The sequence below is a fragment of the Cyclopterus lumpus genome, chromosome 13 (genome assembly GCF_009769545.1).
Source record: "Cyclopterus lumpus isolate fCycLum1 chromosome 13, fCycLum1.pri, whole genome shotgun sequence".
NCBI lineage: Eukaryota > Metazoa > Chordata > Actinopteri > Perciformes > Cyclopteridae > Cyclopterus > Cyclopterus lumpus.
Window position 1 is genome coordinate 3,828,009 of NC_046978.1, and position 19,508 is coordinate 3,847,516.

General features: G+C 40.9%; 2 protein-coding genes across 3 annotated transcripts; both read right to left on the reverse strand.

Annotated features, from left to right (window-relative positions):
* Nucleotides 1–4,437: 4,437 nt before the first annotated feature.
* On the reverse strand, nucleotides 4,438–9,851 carry hepacama (hepatic and glial cell adhesion molecule a). Its single transcript, XM_034548933.1, has 7 exons — nucleotides 9,755–9,851; nucleotides 7,707–8,054; nucleotides 7,197–7,478; nucleotides 5,745–5,835; nucleotides 5,446–5,513; nucleotides 5,219–5,289; nucleotides 4,438–4,806 (listed from the first exon to the last, which is right to left on the reverse strand). Exons 1-7 carry the CDS (start codon nucleotides 9,849–9,851, stop codon nucleotides 4,438–4,440), a joined length of 1,326 nt encoding a protein of 441 aa, XP_034404824.1.
* A 3,114-nt stretch (nucleotides 9,852–12,965) lies between these two features.
* On the reverse strand, nucleotides 12,966–18,988 carry spa17 (sperm autoantigenic protein 17). Of its 2 annotated transcripts, XM_034549292.1 has the most exons (4): nucleotides 18,920–18,988; nucleotides 18,590–18,663; nucleotides 15,289–15,444; nucleotides 12,966–13,916 (listed from the first exon to the last, which is right to left on the reverse strand). In XM_034549292.1, the coding sequence occupies exons 2-4, from the start codon at nucleotides 18,638–18,640 to the stop codon at nucleotides 13,893–13,895; spliced, it is 231 nt and encodes a 76-aa protein (XP_034405183.1). In that variant the 5' UTR covers nucleotides 18,641–18,663; nucleotides 18,920–18,988; the 3' UTR covers nucleotides 12,966–13,892. The 2 variants fall into 2 exon arrangements, with proteins under 2 accessions (XP_034405183.1, XP_034405184.1); XM_034549293.1 differs by lacking the exons at nucleotides 18,590–18,663; nucleotides 18,920–18,988 and adding an exon at nucleotides 16,762–17,018.
* Nucleotides 18,989–19,508: the final 520 nt, after the last annotated feature.

Here is a 19,508-nt window from a genome sequence, read left to right on the forward strand (position 1 = left end):
TAAAATAAAAAATTAAATATATAGAAAAATATTACTAGGGAAAATGGGCAACTGACCATTTGCATTTCTTATTCTCGATCATTCACAGCCAGTTTTCACAATGCAATCCAATAGTGAAACTTGTTTTCTTCAATAGAAAACAATATAAAACAGAGTTTTAAAATATCAGTCAGATTAATTGACAAAAGCAACAACACTCACAGTGTCAGCGATGCAGCTTCCCCCGTGGAGACCGAAGGTCCTTAGAATGCAACTGAGTCACATGCAGACACACAAATACACACATGCACAGGGAGAGCTACGGGAGGAGAGAGAGGAGGTGAGTGATGGAGAAGGTGAGGATGTGACGGAGCCAGAGAGGTATGGAGTACTATGAGTATAAATGGCACTCTAACTGGTTGCCAGGGTACAGTTACTATGGAGAATAAAAGACAACCCTAATGTCTTAAGTGATGCAGGGATTTTACCTGCGCTGGTCACACACTTTGTATCCAAATGATTCACTGTATCTCTTTGGAAAAAAACCACAAAAGTATTATGGCTTTTATCAAATACTGGACAGCTATCTGATTGAAACCTGGCAAAAATAATTGAATTATGCAGCAATCTTTACTAAACTAAACGGCACATAGTGAACGCACATGGAACATTACATCTCAAAAGGGAGACTCCACTTCCTAATTTCAGGCGAGGATTTGCTCTTTGTCTCAGTCACTGACTTGAATGTGGAATTGGATGTACGTATGTGTGAATGTGTTTTATGTTCATTACCTCTGCCAAGAAGGTTATGCTTTTGGTTCAGTTCTTTGGTTTATTGGTCACCAGGGTTATGGAGAAATAATGGCCTTGATTTTCATGAAACTTGGTGTAAAGGTGTAGGATGAGCCAAAGTGAGCTTTGATGGAGGTCTACAAGTGCCCTTCTAGTTTGATACTTATTTCTGTTTATTGTCTATGTGTGTGTGTGTGTGTGTGTGTGTGTGTGTGTTACACTCCCCAGACCACTCATCCCCTCCTGTGTCCACTACAGGTTCAGCAGATGGTTTTGTCAGACAAATTCAGCAGAACACTTGAGAAGTTTTTATTTTTAGAAACAATTTCTAAATGGTCAAGTGGAGGATACAATGACTATTGCATGTCCTTTAATTTCATGTCACGACACTGTCTTTAGACTTTCAATTTAGATATGGAAAACGTCTACAAGGAAGAAAAACAACAGCAGTTGTCGAAGAAGTATTTAGATAAGTAAAGTATTAGTACATTCATGTACAATTTCTGGAATCAAAATCATACAAAACAGAAGTGCCATCAGCTAAATGTACCTAAAGTATCAAAAGGTAAACACGTATAATGCAGTAAAATAGCACTTGTAACCGATATGGTAATTTATATTGCAATAATTCTTATTAATGATAATACTGACACATCACAGTGTAGGAGGCATGTTGGTTGAGATAGAACTATAGTGTAAAAGATAATACCGAGCATACCTACATTATATCGGTGTACTTTACTTATGTCTTACTATCCTGTTGATAGAACTCATGTAATGTGAGTGAATTACTTGTTTTGCCTGAAAGTGGCATTATGTTATGTAACCAGCTGTTATCTTTGGCGTCATAATTATTGTACAGACATGAAAGTGATATTGACCTTCTAATCTGTTGAGCTCAACAAGACAGATAATACATTTACCAATATGTCAGACTATACATGCTTTTACATACAATAAATTAATTAACAATATTTACATTTTGATTTGTTTGGGCCTAAAACATTCTAAATAAATAAAATAAAAACCCTCTCTGAGATGGTTAAAGGGGAAATATATATTTGATGGAACTATGAACAACTCATAGACATTTAAAACGTGATAAGGGGCCCAAACTCTGCTTTTTATTAAGAGTTATACGATTAAAAAGGGAAAAACTGGTTTAATATTCAACAATGCATTGCATTGTATATACTTATAATACATTTTAACATGTTATAGTTATCCTCTTAAAGGTCACAAGCAACGTTAATAACTGACAAAAATACACTAGAGTATAAAGTATATAGTTGCCTCTGAAATAACATGCACATACTCAAGTTAAGAAGAAACTTATAGCACAGTACTGCAGTACATGCACATACTGTGTTAGTTCTCCTTCATGTCATACAGTATGAGTAGACATAAGTTGTAATTCAGGATGACAATATGAAGTAAATATTAGGAGTTATATGAATTTTCAAGCAAAATATGACTGAGTAGAAACTGGGAGAAGAGGCTGGTAGGACTCTCTTCTCCTTTTTCTTTTTTATCCATTGACCCAAATAAAGATCAAAGCCTGTGCTCTACCTGTTGTTACCTACTGCAAGTCCTGACCTAGACACAAAACAGGGTTTAGCTTTCCAACAATAGTCACATTCTTATATTGAGGAGTTAATATCAACAGGCTGGTGTGAAGAAGGACATTAGTGACAAGGCTCGGCCACGCGGTAGGAGGAGGCTATTATTTAGAGATGAGAGCATCCACATAATCTGTTCAACTCAGAGGATACTTACTCCCCACACACTTGCAGATGCTCAGAGACATGCACAATGGACTGCATGCTCACAGGTGTGATCCTGCTCCCCTAACTAATTACTGCCTGGGCTTACAAGCTCCTGTGCCATGCTGGAGGAGAGGTGGGACATGATGGGAAAGAGTATAACTAATAGATATGTGACATCAAAATAAAAAAATCATTTTTCACTTACTGTGTAATCCATGAATGAGTATATGCACATTCATGTGCTTGCTCATATGTGCGTGTGTGTGTTTGTGATGCTGTTTGCTTATTCATGAGTCTGTGTGCCAGGGAATACATTGTGTTTGAAATGGAACAAAGACACCAAAGCATAGCTCAAAACAGGCGGATCTGATTTGCTTATGTAATCACAAGACTCATCACACCTTCAGTAACGGAAGATACATTTCAGGATAAAAGCAATTAATAAAATCATGCAGATCTTCATGACAAAAGATGTCCAGCTGGACCTCTGAAAGGAACACATAATCCATGATAATAGTGATGGAGGTGTGTGTGTGTGTGTGTGTGTGTGTGTGTGTGTGTGTGTGTGTGTGTGTGTGTGTGTGTTTGTGCACGTTTGTACACTCTTTCACAAGCTCGTAACCTCACAACCGTTCAGCACATCTTTTTGGTCTTTTTATTCCATGTTCCCTGTGTTTTTGTGGAATGCATAACAATAAAGTAATCAATACGTGTGTGTATGGATACAGTTGCCATGTACTTAAGCCATTTGTTTAGGAATAGTTTGTCTAGAATCAAGAAGAGTGTGTTTATAGGAAATCAATTGGAGGCTACATGATTGCTTAACCTGCATTGAGATGCAGAGATTTACTAGATTTACTGTATTTACTGACTAAATGTAATTCCCCTAAAGCCTTTCTTAAAGTTAATTATTACTATTATGGTGTCCTTTATGATTAATGTGGAACTGTGGTTGATCCTGATTGACCTTGTAATGTCAAGTATTGGAAGAGTGGGGACAATTTGTCATAGTCAACGAGTTGCTCGTGGATGATGTCTTTAGGTAAAGCAAAAGGACAAAACAGTGGTAACACATCAAAAGCATAAACATAAGCTATGCACAATGTACTCCAACATGCCATATGTCAACTATTTTGTAGATTAAAAGTGGTAAAGTAAAATATATTTACCAATAATTCTCTTCCTGACAAGTGTGCATTTAAAGCAATGTGTGGGCGACACCTAATGGACTAGAAAGGAATGACGGCCGAAAGGAAGGTTTCTACTTTCTGCTATTATTGGAACACTGATAAAAACAGAATACAATAATCCTGTAGAAATCAAAAAGTCTAATAGCCTAATATGTATGTCTTGTAGCAGAGTTGTGCTGGAGAGTTTTACAAATTCATAACGATCTACAAACTATTTAAACTGTTTTTATTACCTGAGGTTATACAATGACCTAATCCTTAATAAGAATACACTTTGCAGTTTAATTGTTTGAAAAAATAATGAAATTAAACACCCGACCCAAAACTATTAACTTACATATGTACAGGTACTACAGGTAGTTCCCATGAAAATTCATATTCATCAAGAAACAAAATATATTCCAGATCTGGATTTATTTTTTACTGTCTGATCAGCCTATACATGATATACTACATGCTGGTGGACACAATATACTTATTTTTTCATGTGACAGGATATCATCAAAAGACTACAGACATATTGTGCATAGCCATATATGCAATAGATGATAAATAATGGCATATGAAGTCAAAGAATTATCTGAAAGTGAACTCATCTCTTATCCCAGTGCATCAAATCCGTTAACCTCGTGACACAGTGCGACAGAGGATCAACAAACTACATGTATACTTTACATATCACAGAATGAAAACATGCATCAAAGCAGCTGTCACTGCTGTGATGGACAGTGAGTCTGATCACGAGGGTCCGGGCACTCGACCTCTACAGGCAGGTGGCTGCTTGGGATGCCGACTGGTGGACGGGCTTTTCTTATCGGGCTGAAACTTCGTGGCGATGAACCAGGGGAGTGAGCAGGTGAGCGGACGGGGCGAAGCGGAGGGCCTGCAAAGGGTTGTGGAAGAGGCTGTGCCAGTGGTGAGGGGCTGCGGGGGTATCTGCGCGGGGCAGACCAGACGGGCCGCTCAGTTCTATTGGAGGAGGAAGGACTAGGAAGCACTGGAGCATACAAAGCAGGAATACTCAGTTCTGATTGGATGGCAGCATTGCCAGTATATTCTTCGAAACGCTCCAGAGTCTCCTGAAAGAAGATGAATGTGAATCAGCTGTGGTGTAATCTATGATGCTCATTGTAATGAAGCCATAATTTGCAAATCAACTGACGCTCAATGGATGGCAATGTTGGTCTGTCGGTCGATTCAACAGGGCCAGACTGAAAGATCAACCAATTGATCAATTACCATGTGGCTTTGTGGACAGACATTCATGGCCCCCAGAGAATGAATCATAATGACTTTGGTAATCTCCTGACTTTACCTCTAGCACCACCAGCAGACAGCAGGTTGACATTGTTGGCATTTAGCTCAAAGAATCGCTGAGCATAAGCATATTTTATTTCATTGTAATGGCTTAACATAATCTGTATTGATTTTGTTTTTGGCTTAACAGAATCTGTATTGATTTTGTTTTTCTTCAATAAAAGAGTGACTTACATCTTCGTTGAGAACATAAAGAGGCATGGGACTCCTTCGACCAAGTGTAGTTGGTTTGGGAACAACATCAACTGCAAAACATTGTATATTTATTTTAGTGTTGATATTCCGCCAACAAGTTAACTTCGCCATGTGTAAAATCATTGGGTCATCATGAGCTTTAAATGTGAGTTACAATATAAGGTGTTTTATAGATTTAAAGGTGATTAAATGTAATTGTTGCTCACCATCATGGCTATGTTCACTCTGCTCCAGATAGATGGGAGCTCTTTGAGGGACAGGTCGATGCTTCTTTCTACAGCAGGAACAAAAACACATACAATCCTTGCTGCTAAATGGTAGTTACAAGCTACAGGTCACTGTGTTTTTTTACTTTTCCACAGATTGTCATGAAACTATTGAGCTACACTTGAGATTCTAGGCACACCCTCAAAGTTCAATAGCAAAGCCAACGGAGAGAGGAAGAAAGAGAGGGGGAGAGAGAGAGAAGAGGAGAAAAGGGTTGAGAAGAAAAAGTAGCTCTCACTTGGATGGTTTCCAACAAGCGCACACTGTCACCAGGGTGATCAGGAGGAATATGCCCCCGGTGGACAGGATGATGTATAGCGAGCTCCGTCCTAAACCACAGTGATACATAGAGGTAGACAAGGACACAAAGAAGGAAAGAAAGAAAGATGGAGAGGTTTGTGTCAATAAAACAATGCAGTGTTTCTTTCACTGAACCACTAACCTGTTTTTACTTCCCATATAACTACAACGCGTTATCTGCTTTGTGTTGTATGCAAAACCTCTATTGATGTTTTCTCTTTCACAGTGGAAAAGTGAAGTTTGCCGGATTTGATGAAGTTGTGTCTTCACGGAAACACATTTGTTAATATGGAACGTCCTGTTTTCTTTTAGATAAGCTTAGAATGAAATATAGCCAGGATATGCAATATTCAAAGCATTTGACTTTTTTTTTCTTACATTGCTTGCCAAGTCGTTTGAGTGTGCTTGCATGAATAAGAGGCAGCGAAGTAGCACATTAGGGTAGTCACTTTGAGACTTTATGCCGTGGTGCTATGCTTTGAGGGAATAGAAAGGAGTGTGAGGGCCTGTTGCTGTCTCTTCATGCAACACATAGTACAGAAATAATGAAGTCAGGATTACTGAGCTCCACTGAGGCAAAGCGTTCTCCCCACCTGCCTTCTTCTCCTGCTCCCTCCTCGTAAATAACTGTCCATTCATTGGATTAGACGGCCTCTCCCTCTCTCCCAGCCTGACATGTGGCCCTATGCTGGCGCCCAGTAACAGCCGCTCTGGGCCAACTCTGCTGCACTCAGCCTGGATTTGCACTTGTTGTAAACAACATTGTTACGGGTGAGCATGAGATGATAATTGCTTCTGACAGCAACTGAAAATGGATGGTTGTTGAACAATGAGCTAAATACATACAGTATTTTCATATAGTGTAGGTTGGTATTTATTGGAGCTAGAAACCACTGTTGGAATGGAAGTACATTTAAGTACTGTGATGTCTATGCTTAGCATTAATTATTATTATAATTAATGTATTTCTATTTTTCCAGGATTCAGAGGAATATATAAAAGATTGTACTGCACTACATGTATCTGTAAGCTTTAGTTACTTGTTCATACAATAATAGTATATCACAAACATATTATCATCTCAATAAATATGATGCATTCTTTGTATTAAAACGTTGACATTAAAGCCATCTCAACCAGCTACCTCAAAAAAAAGCTGCTTACACATTGTTGCATGAATAACAATAATCCAATATCATGATAATAACACTGACAAGGTCACCCTGCATCTAATTTGACACTTGAAGTACTTTTACTTTTCCCCTGGAGGATTTGTTATATTAACTAGAGTAAAGAATTAGAAAACACTGTTGTCACTTTACCATCATGTCTTCATCTCTCATGTAAACCTGTAAATCTTGAGATCCTACCGGTGTAACATGCCACCTACTGTAGACAGTGAGCTTGACAGGCATGCTCTTCATGCTGCTGATGAGGTTCTCCACTGTGCAGGCGTAAATGTCATCGTCTGACATCACAACGCGTGAGATGGTCAGCACCTTTTGGTCATGTGAAAGCTGCAGACGCGTGTCATTGGTTAGCACCTTGCCTCCCTTCAGCCAACCGTAGACGGGCTTTGTGCCATTATCGTGGGAACAGTGGAGGTTAAAGTGCTCGCTGTACTCCAGGACAGACGAGGCCATCATCTGGATGTAAGGTTTGGACACGGGGACTGAGGAGGATGACAGGACATACACACATGGGGGATGGACGTGGCGCTAAACAGAAACATGATGAAACTTAAAAAGAACACCTCTAACACTGTCAATCACTCTGTATCGTGTTACAAACTAAACTCCTCTATTACAGTTACACTCTCAGGCAAGATAATAATTGATATTTTCTTTTAGCTCATAACTCCTCTGTGTGAACTCTTCAAAAGGAAGGTCATTCTGCATACCATCCACAGTGAGCCCAATGTAGCGCTCTCCAGTGAAGGTGTCATCTGTGATGGAGATCTCGACTTCGTAAGCCCCTTCGTCTGACAGCTGCAGGTTGTGAAGCAGCAGCGACCCGTTCTCAAAGACCAGGATACGGTTGCGGTACTCTGGCCTCAGGTTCCCTATGATGTCTGTTCCTATGGACTGCACAACAGTGATGGGTTTCTCGTTGTCCCTCTTTAGCTGCCACTTAATTACAGGCTTGTCCAAGCTGCTGCTGGAGTAGCTGACTGACAAGAGGGCCTCTTTGCCCACCGTGCCCCTCACCACCTGGGTTTGGCTGGTCACATTCACCCCTGACACCTCACCTGGAAAAGAAGGCAAAAAGACGGTAGTGGGGTCTTGAACTGAGAGGAACTAAGGGGTTGTTTGGAGACAGTCACTTTGCAGACCGTGATGCTCCAGCAGCATGCAAAGATCAGGCAAAAAGGACACACTAATTACTGCAATACTTATTCCTACCATTAAGAACAGCCATACACCTGCATTCAACCTAAGTGGGCATTGAAATAAAACAAATAGAAGAGTTATAGGAGCAGTCCACTAAAAGATTGCTTTTCCACTAGATTTTCCACCACTGCTGAAAACTTCATATTAAGTATCACTTTCTATGTAAAATCCAATTTTTTAACCATTTTTACATTCCATGCTTATCATGTACAAACTATTTGCATGAAACAACTGATTTCATAGGGTTACGGTTAGAGGTGAAAATGTGAAAATGTACATTTTCACATCCATAACTGCAACACATATTTGTTGGATGTTTTCTTCTTGCAGACTGGAACTCAGATGCAAACACGTTGCTTTGCACTAATCTCTGATCTGTTTCTCGGAAACTCCCCCCAGGAATTCCTCACGACCTCTCGTAGTGAACAACTAATACTCTAATTTTGATTTGTGTTCCCCAATTATTCTCCACCTCCCATAGGGACACAGATATAAGGTATTACAGTGGGAGCCACATTTCATCTTTTATAAAAGAGCCCTGTCTTGGAAACCGAACACTGCAAAGCTATTATGTTCACAGTGGAGGTGCCTATAACTCCGCTGTGGCTGGACACATGGAGCTCTGAACATTGGCTGCGGGCCTGTGAGGGGCATCCCACTGTTAGGCCTCAGTGATGGAAAGATCAACCTAGAAGAGAGGGAGGAGACAGAGAGTCTGCACTGTTCACTATTCTTTGCAGTGAGGCAGTTAGCAGAGCATCGCCTCATTGCCGTGGTAACCATTTGGTCCGCCTGACAGGGGTTGCCCAGGCGATAAGACAAAGGGCATGATTGTTGGAACTAGTTTCCTCCCTTGAAAAGAGTGAGAGAGGGAGAGAGAGGGAGAGAAAGAGAGTGAGTCTTTGTCACCGGTGAAGTTGGAGATAGACACTGGATCAAGTGATTCTACCAAAACTGACCTGGTTGGGTAAACTGGGTAAACTGGGTACATGATACGGTCATGAAATTAAATTATTACATTTTAAAACCCAAATCCTCACATGCTAAACTTCTGCCATCGCTTTACCCCTCAAATGGACTCATCCAAAGCTTTCCACACTCAAAAGAAGCAGGCACTGCCCTATTCACAAAAACAGATATCATCACACTTAACCTACACATCCCCTTCTTACACACCTACAATGGACACTCCAGGCTCCTTTGAGCTCGGGATGGGGGCCCAATAGAGAGCACCACCCATGAACAAATCCATTGTGTCGCCAATCCGTGGAACACGAGAACAAGACGAAAAAAATGGAGACAAACTTAACCTGGATTAACTTCACTTAAGTTTTGATCTTTTTTGACACAGTGAAAGTAAACAAAAGACTGTAAAATAAGAACATTCTAAAAGATTTTAAATTAAAGAACAATTACTAGGCACAGTTAGATTTTTCTTTCATAATTTAACAATTTGATTGAAATGCATTTGATCGGTTGTCTTCTGAAAGATAGCAGAGGGTCGGGGAGATTTTAAATCCTCTAAACTCTGGATGGCCAAACAAATGTTTGAGCTTACCTGTGAAGAGAAGGAGGAGGAGGCCAAAGAGCGTCAGTAGAGGAGGAATGTCAGTAAAACTGTTGCCTGTAGAGGAGGTCTTCCTCTCCACCTTCATCTTGTGTCCTGGGCAGAGTCTTTCTCCCACTTAGTGAGCATGGTTTATCCACCCTGGGCACGTCTCTGCGGCTCAACACTTTCTCCACTGCCTGCCTGCCTGCAACGCTGGCCTCTGCCTGGTCCCACTGAGCCCCACTCTCCTCACAGCACCCCAGTCACAGCCAACAACAGCCAACTGTGTGTGTGCGTGTGTGTGTGTGTGTGTGTGTGTGTGTGGGTTTGTTTGTGTGAGACAGAGACTTAGTGTAGATGAACCCCTCTCTTCTACTGCAATTTGCCCTTTCAGAAAGTAGCTCAAAATAAATAGTGTTTGCTTTCATGTGTTTATAGTGTTATTTCTCTTTTTGTTCTTTTTCAAAAGCTTTATGGAACAAAATAATTGCTTTATTTTTTTATTACATTAAGTAAACCATTAAGAGGTTAAATGTAATATTGCGTTAAGCTACTTTGCAAGAATTCCTATTGAGGAAAACTACTGTACTTCAGCTCTAAGAGGAGCCCACTTAAAGCTGTGAAATGTCTGAGTTTGAAAAACAACTCACTTCCCCCCCTTTGGCCCACTTTTGTGTCACATTGTGCAAACTCCTCTCTGGACTGGAGCGTCACAATAAACTGACAATTTGTCGCTGGGAAACCAACCCTGCTGTTGACCCACACACAAGCACATGCAGCCTCGAAGCCTTTTTGGTGCTAGTTGCTCCAGTGCCTGTCAGGTATATGATCCATGGGGCTATACCTGCAGGTGAGAGCTACATCATAATGAAAACAACAAATAAAGGAGCAGAATGTTTTGTACCTACGTTGTCCTCTAGGTGGTATACGTGCTACATTCAGCCAGTGGACTGAAGGAGGCAATGCTTTCAGAAAAACTGCCATCAACGGTCGGCCATGTTTTTACATTAACGTTATGGCATCAGGTGCTTTATGACAATAAAAGACAGCGTCTCTATACAAGTCAAAATACCATATTTGACTTATCTACCATAGTTTATTGTACACTGGACATGTCTTATCCGACATGATGTAGAAAATCCCACATCAGTCATTGTTCACAGTTTTTTTTTGGAGATTAAGGCTTGCATGCATTGTTGACTCAATTGCATAACAAATGATCTCTCCCACTTCAGGAAAGCAGTCTTTCGCCTAGAGTTTCATTTTTTTTGTATTTAGTTTGACAACAAAGGGATGTTTTATGCAGAGGAGGAAGCATGGTAGATAGAAAGCTCCAGGAATGTGAGAACAGATGCTGTTCCCCACCACTCTCCCAGGCCTCAGACTTCTGTGTAGTGGGCCATCAAAGCCGAACCTCTCCCCTCCACCTCTGCCCTCGATAAAAGCAGCACCTCCCTCTTCCTCTCATCTTCTAACACACTTTAAATCAAGGAGGACTCTTTCCACACAATACAGAGAGCGTGAGCACACAAGGGGCCTGTGTGTCTCAGGCAGTTTGGGTACTCGTGTTATGACAGAAACCGTTCACCATCACGTTTAGTCCAACAAGACTGATGTCATCCTTTGTGACTCAGACGTACAGATTTGACAAAATGTATGAAGCAACATGATATCACATATTTTGACTGTGACTCCTAATTGATGGTAATATGACAGTTGTTGTTTATGCAGCTGTTGTATTACAATCCTCTCATTAGCGCTACATTGTGTAACCTACTTGCTATTAATGATAGTGTGTCTCCTAAGATGGGGATGACAGAGGCATAACCATTAGAGAGCAGCGCCCCCTGCTGCTTGCCCTGGCTTATTCATCTCTAATTATCACCCAAGAGACCAGAAAGATATTTTCTCTCTGACAAGCTGTCTGAGAAAGAGCACAAACCAATCAAGCATATCTTTCACATGATCTCCTCCTAAAATAGTCCATCTACAGCTTAACACGCTGAAAATGGGAACAAACTATTATAATTATTATCTGCTTCACCGTGGCAAGTTTAAGGCTCCCGTGCACTTTACAAACTCACACTCGCTCACATGACATGAGGATCAATTAACACCCTGAACAACAGGCCTTTCAGGGTGTATTTCTTTCTGGAAAACTGTCTTTGCCTTCACTCTCATAATTCAATTCAAAGCACAAAGGGGGTGTCGTGCTATGTCTGGAGGTGTGCACACTATTGGTTGTTCAGGCCCAGTCATTGAAGAGACAGGACAACATGGCTAAGGTACCTCTGGGTTCTGAGTAGGAGAAAAGAGAGAATCAGTCTGTGTAAAACCCAAAGAGGATGTTTATGAGAGCATGGCGGAGGAGGAATGTCAGGCTGAGAAGGAAGTGGCTTTGCAAAACCACTGAGCGAGGGACTCATGCTCGTTGGCATATCAACAGTTTGTGACACAATCAACAACGCCTGTGTTTGTGTGCGTGTGTGTGTGTGTTTTTCCACGAAAGAGCTTATGAGTGACTTGAGTGGGATCTGCACACTAAGGCATGGGTTGTTTTTTCCTGTGTGAGAATGCATGTACAGTTTGAGTTTCTGCTGAGTGCTGCGTGGCTCAGATGTGCGTGGGTGGGCTGAGTGGGAGCACTGGGAGACTGAAGATGCTCTAGTCTGTTTCTCATCAAGTGAACAAGACTGATTGACCAAATGAAGGAAACAAATGTGTACCAGCCTTATTGCAATAAAGGTTGACCAAAAAAAGTATTGCAAAAATACAGAACAGTTGCACATTCCTCCTTGGTGTGGCTGTTTAGAACAGTGCACTTGTTGATAGGATGAAAACATGTTATATCTTAATGCATCCAAGCAACGACAAACAATCTAATTATTTATATTGGCCCTGTCTATTATTATAGTAAAACCCCAATTAATTTGTCTTGTGTAATTGACAGTAATAAAATGAGAAATACAAGATTCCTCGTGCAAGAGAGCCAAACATGAGCCAACACATTAATTCTGCTTCATGGAAACTGCCCTCCAATTAGCAGCCCTGTTTATGTTGCAGTGACAAAAGAAAAGTGAGACGCTTTGGCTGCTGTAATAAACACAAATCTCAACTTTACTGTTGAAGAATAGAGATGGAGATGACATATTATATAAAAGCTACTGTTTAAAACAGTACTTAACCTGAATTAATGAAGTTTAACACAGACATTTCGATGTATATTTAATTGGATTTATTTGTGTAATGACATGACAAAGTTCAGCAAGGTACTATTCGATTAGTTTTAAAGAACAACGGCTCTGCAGACTTTGATAATGGGATTCACACATCTGATTTAACATATGTCAAACAATTCAAACCCACCAACACAACAACAGAGCATATGAAGCAATGTCTCAGAAAGTAAAGCTGAACTAAATGCATCTGGAGAAAGAAAAGTGTACTTATGGCATGCTTACTGTTCTGGAAGATCAGATTTATAGAAAATGCTTGAAAAGTTGAAAAGAGAACCATTTTATATTTTGAACAAGATAATCGAGGCAAATGCAATCTGAATTACGCCACTGCGAGTAAATAGAACATACATAGCTGCTTCTCTTTTGATGTTTTAATCATTTTTGTAAGCAAGTCAAATAGGTAAATGATAGTCAAGATACAAGCACATCGTAAACAATGCAAAATATCTAATAATTTAAGCCACTAAATATGCAAAGTCTAATGCTGATGCATACAAGGTTTATACACAGATGGTATGAACTGATCCATCAAAAAAAGCCCCGTTTAGCATTTAGAGGACATTCATTTTCACATCATCTAAAAACTAGCACACTACCAGAATATTTCACAAGTACATGCAGTGAGTTGCAAATTCTGGGTCAAAGACATCCATACTGATGAGTCTGCTGAAGAAGCAGAGAAGGAGTGTTAAAGTTCACAAATTTCACATCACACACCCTCAAAACTGTCGGTTCATCTTTAACTGCTAATGTGTTTCGAAAAAGAAAAAGACTTCCGGGTTAGAAAGGTGTGCCTGAAAGCCAGCCCAGCAATCTTATGCCAGCCATCCCTCGCTACCTTGCTTCGCCTCTTTCTCTTCATCCAGCTCAGGACAGCGTCACTGCTCTGGCACAGACGTCTTCTCCCTCTACTGTCCCCGGTCCTCCGGTCTCTAGAAACAGAAACAGGCAAGGCGTAATTAAACACTGCGTAGCTTGGAAAGAACCGTTTCTGTAAAGGCTCTTGTCGTCAAGGTTAGAGACTCCAGTGCACAAACTGTAAGGTTGTGGGTGGATCTGTTATAAAAACACACTTGAAGAAAACTTTATATCTAGTTGCTACTTAAAGGAGATACAACTGACGTTTTAAAGTATTTCGCAAACGCTCAGATCTTGGCTGACATAACCTAAGCTAAGAAATAACAATTCTGTTGTGAAAAGGGGGTCTCTCCAAATGGGAGGGAATGGATGGTTCCAGTCCGACAGCTCCATTCATTTTGCTTGGCTCCCTGAAGCATACACTGTACCTCATGCACCTGGCGCTATAAATACATCTCCTTCAAAGGATGCAAGGCAGCAAAAAACTGTGTTAGGGAGATTCACTGACGAGCATCCCTTGTGTCAGCCATATCCCCAAAGACAATGCTGCTTTGTCTTCGAGGAAAAGGTGAAATGTTGAGGGAAACAAAAGTTCCGTCTACCTGGAGAACCTGTTTCAGAAAAAAAAAACACTGATTTGAGTGGATATCTGATGTAAATATTGTACTGTGTAATACATACGGCGAGGACTTTGCTTCCTTTTTTTTTCATTTCAGAGAAAAAAAATGAAACAGTAAATCTAATCAAAGTGCAACTTTTGCTTGTGTTGAAACAGTAGGGGACATTTTGGACTAAAAACGGAATTCTGAAACCATGTTCTTGTTCATAGTTGTATAAGATACAAACTAGGAAAACATGTTTACCATCGAGAGAACTTTCCAGGTCAACTGAACACTGACAAGCATCTTTTCTCTCTCGTGATTTATCAGAACATGCACAAGCAGAGCCATTAATAACCCTAACAGGATAAATAAATGAACGATTTAATCATCTGTTGCCGGAGACCCTATGTGGTAAGTAAATGAGTCACACAGTTATGCATTGCATTAATCACATGTTGGATAACTCATAGGGGGCTCTAATAGGTGTGTTTAATTATGTATGGCTTTTAAATGGCTTCTTCTCCAGTGTGTATGATGGTTAATTAGTTTATGTTCTTGCATGATGCGCTTGGCTCTGAGAAAAGCTTATCGTCACATATTTCTCATAACATCTTACAATATCTTACCTGAAGAGGTCGAATGCTCAACCAACAACACACAGAGCTATAAGGCTGGTTACGGTCAAATGAGCTCTCGTTCACTTACCTTTCTTCACCACTGTAGTTGCAGCTCCTGGTGCGAGCCTGTTATCGTCCTTACAGTCACTAGCCATAATGCCCTTTCACGGCCTTAAGTGACCTAGTGGTTCTACACCACTGACCTGTCCCCCCCCCGAGCTGCTCACCTCCTCCCCTTCCGCTTTGTCCTCCGGCTTCATCTTCTTACGGGTCATGTGCCCACGGAAACCAGCCTGGATCTTGGCAGCAGCCCTGTTGGCCTCGGGGTCATCCAGGGGGATGTCCATAATGTCCTCCTCCTCCTGGGGCCGGCTGCACTCCTCCTGCAGAGAGGACCAGAAGGTAGTCCCAGAAGGGTGGCATATTACATGATCATATGAGGTTGCTTTTTCCCTTGGAACATTGGTGGAATAATCTATCCCTCAACAGATTGTAATATCATATTTTGATAACTGTATACACAACAACACCATGTTTTCGACAGTGACGGATGTGGCTTACCCTATTACATGAATTCAACAAGGCTCTCGGGAGGTCACTAACCCACATTGTCTCCTTTTTCTCTCCCCATCTTCTTTTGTCGTATAATACATTGATGTTTGAGTCGGCCTATTTTTGTAATGAATCAACATCTGCTGTGTTTTTCTCTTTTCACCATGGAAAACATTTTTTAAAGAATCCAGAAAAGAGCAGTCATATGGATTCCAAAACTGAGACAGTCAATGATTATAAGAGCATTGATAATGTTTCATTACACAAATCAAAGCTGGTGGAAATGATTGCTTCATTTTCTATTAGGTATTTAATGCTAATACTTCTTATTTCACTGAGTATTTCTTTCGAGGGTAAACTCATCCCGTTCACTGCAACCTGGGCCCAAAAAAGAATGAGCCAGCCAAAAATGCGACTGTAGTCAACAGCTCATTCACTGAAATCACATCTACGATCCAAAAGGAACCATGAGGTGGGCGCAAGAGAAATTATGGCTTGTCATAAAGTGTTATTAGAATAGCGCCATGGCTGTGGACATGGTGAACACATTTCAGCTACACACCATGCTTTGCTTATAGAAACAGATTGGCATCTCACACAAAGGCAACCCACTGAACGAGCCTACTGTCATCCCACTGCCTCGGTTATGCAGTGCATCACGTCTCCAGTGAAACCCCTTCAGTGTAGGAGTGAGACCACCCACCTGTTCAGCCAGCATTCATTGGCCTCGCTGTCTGACTGCTCACTGAGCAGCCAGAATACAGTTTGTGTGCAGTTGCAGACGCAGGTTTGCTACACTGGATTTTTCTGGCAACCCACTTTGTCAGGGGGCATTTTTCATTTTCTCAGGGTCCTTAGGAACCTGACACACATTTATTTGAAATATTATCAGGCAAATCTCCACTGTGTGGAGAGTTTATGTGGTCTAATCTGCGGAAAACGTACAATGTGTGAGCCATAATTATTCAAACGGTGAACATTGTTTAAAGTCAGGAAAATAAACACACATGGCAGTTTGAGGGCAAAGAAATGCTCGTAAATATGACCAGTATCTAACAAACTGCAATACGCAATTAACCAAACTGATTAGTGGGTACAAATTAAAATTAAAATAATCATCAAAAAGTTATTCTGAAGCTTCTACTCACATTGTGACAGTCCATGTCTGACTCTCAGAGATGATTTCAGTCTTCAGGTGAGCTGACCTAGTACGACTTGTATGCTTCGGTTCTCTTTAAATGAGTCTCCGGTATAATACAGATGCCTCACTGGCTCTTACTAACAATCACTGTATGTTCAGTAACACCCGCTCATGCACAGAGTGAGAGAGAGACATACAGTCAGAGAGAGAGAGGAAGAGAGAAAGAGGGAGGGAGGGAAAGAAAGACCTCCTACAAACATGACAGCATGTGTTTCCATTTTTTCAGTCCCACTAAGGCTGTTGACCTGCCGTGTCCGAGGTAACGTTCACCGAGCACAGCCCACAGACTGCAGGAAAGTAACTGACACAGGCTAAATATGAAGACTGTTTCATTGATTAAAAGTTTGACAGTTTCGACACAAATGAAAATGATGAATCTGTCAGATGTAAATTGGGAAACCACAAAGTGACTAACACATGCACTGAGTATCATACACATTCACAAGTTTTAGTGTTACAACAACAAACTCCACAAATAAAAACAGATGACCAACATAGAAATACTATGTAAAAGCCAGATGGTCATAAAACAATGATCGCTGACTTTCAAATTCTACTAATAGCGTGAAAATAAAACCGTGTAAGCATCTTGGGCTGTTTTACACTAGGAGGTGTTATACATTTATTAGAGGCAGAGAGCTAACAAGCCTCTCCATCCCTCTGATCCCAGCTGGTATGGCCGCCCACACTCTTCTGCCAGCCTCAGAGACAAGACGGAGACAGAGAGAAAGAGAATATATCCATTTATCTGAGTTATATATCGGACACACAACGCTGTCTTGCTGGTTTACTAAGCAGTCATACAATATGTTAAATTGTCCTCGCACCTAATTTCGCAAAGATGACAGGCTTTATACATCAATTCACTGTTAATTTGAGGGAACGATAACTGTAATTAAATGTACTGTCATCAATCATGGTAGGATATAATAATTAATATATCTAACACACTATTTATTCTCCTATGCGGAGAATAAAAGAACAACCTTGCAGGCATATACATTAAATAAATAAAAAAGACAAGACAAGGCATCTGACATACTGCAGCTAGGTCACTGTTCATATAGATGGCCCACATATTGTAGTTGTGTGGTAGCTTTGTTTCAGTAGAAGTAACGTCTGCCACTATGCAAGAGTATAACAAATATCACTCTACTTTGTGCAAAAATACAGAAAGTGCAGTTGTACTGTGTAATCACTCATTTAAAAAACCAGCTATTAAAGGTAGATTACTGACACAGATGGTGCCTAGCAACTATCAGCATCACCATCTCCTATTAATTCCATGACGACCCTAGAAGAGAGCAGGATAGTGAGGGGTTACCATGGTTACCCCCCCCCCCCCTCCTCTGTGTGTTTGGAGCCTTGTTGGTCCAGAGAAATCAGACAGGGCTAACTGTCACAGCAGTAAAAATGTTAAAGGTCCTAATTCACAAGACAAATCGTCCAGTCTGTCTTTTATGACGATGGATTACTGAATCTAGTTTCAATCTGTGGAGGCTGTAGTGTCCTCCCAAGAGGAGAGTGGATCTGGCACTAAAAAACGCCACAGTATTACAGTTTTATGAGCATGCGGCAGAGCAAAGGCATCATAAAGCATCTCGAACACGCCCGCAAGTGAACACAGACACAGCTTATCGTGAATTTAGACACTGAAACTACAATTTCTGCACTGCATGTCAGTTTTAAAGATTTGTGTTGTGACCCTCTCTATGACATTCAAAGCTTATCAGAGCAAAATATGAACTATATTTGGGATATTTTCAATCACCTACCCCTGGAGAGTCCAAGGAAATAAACTTCGGGCCACTGTTGATCAGACTCATCCTTGAAAGGTTATACAGTTGACCTGAGACAGGAATGGGAGCAGTCTAACTGTATGAACATTTATTATCAGCCTGCTGATACAAGTGGAGATGTGGTGAGATGCAATCGACTCAATTAAATTAAAATCATACAAGCTCCGGCCATGAATGGTAAACTATCAGGGCTATGTTCTCACAACAAAAAATATCATCTATAATGTTAAGGTATTTAAAAATGTGTGAAATATGATGCATCACTGGTGCAAATACTCCGTATTGAGAAGAAGCATAACATTTTACCTCGTCACCACTCCTGCCTTCAGGATCTGTGGAATCCTTTTGACTTGCAGCCGGCCGATCTGTGCTTTCAGTGGGGATGATGCTGCCCTCTTCACACATTGCATCCCACTTCTTTTGTGTTTCAGAATCAATCTTTCCTTCTTCTCCAAGGTCCTCTGCATCTGAACTTCTCGCCCTTGATGTGACCTCTTGTTCTACCACTGCATCCTCCGGCTGTGGCTCGACAGGTGTTCTCTGACCCTCTTCATTCTCCTCTCGTAGATGTTGTACACTTGCCTCTAAAGTTTCACCCTCCGTTGCAGCAGTTGATACATTTGACCAGGTGACTCGTGATGAATGATCCCCCACCTCAGTATAACCTTCTGTACGTATGTCCCCTTTGTCTCCTCCAACCGTGTCTGTTGTCTCATCTTCTTTGTAGTCAGGGTTGTTTGACGTTGTTTCTTCTTCAGAATCCTCCTTCTGGTGAAATGTGCTTCCTCTTATCTTCTCATTATGTTCATTCTGATCGGCTTCATCCTCTGGGTTCTCTTCGTCTGCCTTGGAGGTGGAATGATGTGACGAGCTGGTTTTAACACCTTTGCGCTTC

What these genes read in the sequence shown, in the direction of transcription:
- hepacama (XM_034548933.1), bottom strand. Translation starts at nt 9,851, where the DNA reads ATGAAGGTGGAGAGGAAGACCTCCTCTACAGGCAACAGTTTTACTGAC. An exon ending in CCTCCTCCTTCTCTTCACAG is followed by an intron (nt 8,055 to 9,754) that starts GTAAGCTCAAAC and finishes CTTCTTTTCCAG; the next exon opens with GTGAGGTGTCAGGGGTGAAT. An exon ending in TTTATGTTCTCAACGAAGAT is followed by an intron (nt 4,807 to 5,218) that starts GTAAGTCACTCT and finishes ATCTTCTTTCAG; the next exon opens with GAGACTCTGGAGCGTTTCGA.
- spa17 (XM_034549292.1), bottom strand. Translation starts at nt 18,640, where the DNA reads ATGAGTCTGATCAACAGTGGCCCGAAGTTTATTTCCTTGGACTCTCCA. An exon ending in TTTCCTTGGACTCTCCAGGG is followed by an intron (nt 15,445 to 18,589) that starts GTAGGTGATTGA and finishes TCCTCTCTGCAG; the next exon opens with GAGGAGTGCAGCCGGCCCCA. An exon ending in ACAAAGCGGAAGGGGAGGAG is followed by an intron (nt 13,917 to 15,288) that starts GTGAGCAGCTCG and finishes TTCTGTTTCTAG; the next exon opens with AGACCGGAGGACCGGGGACA.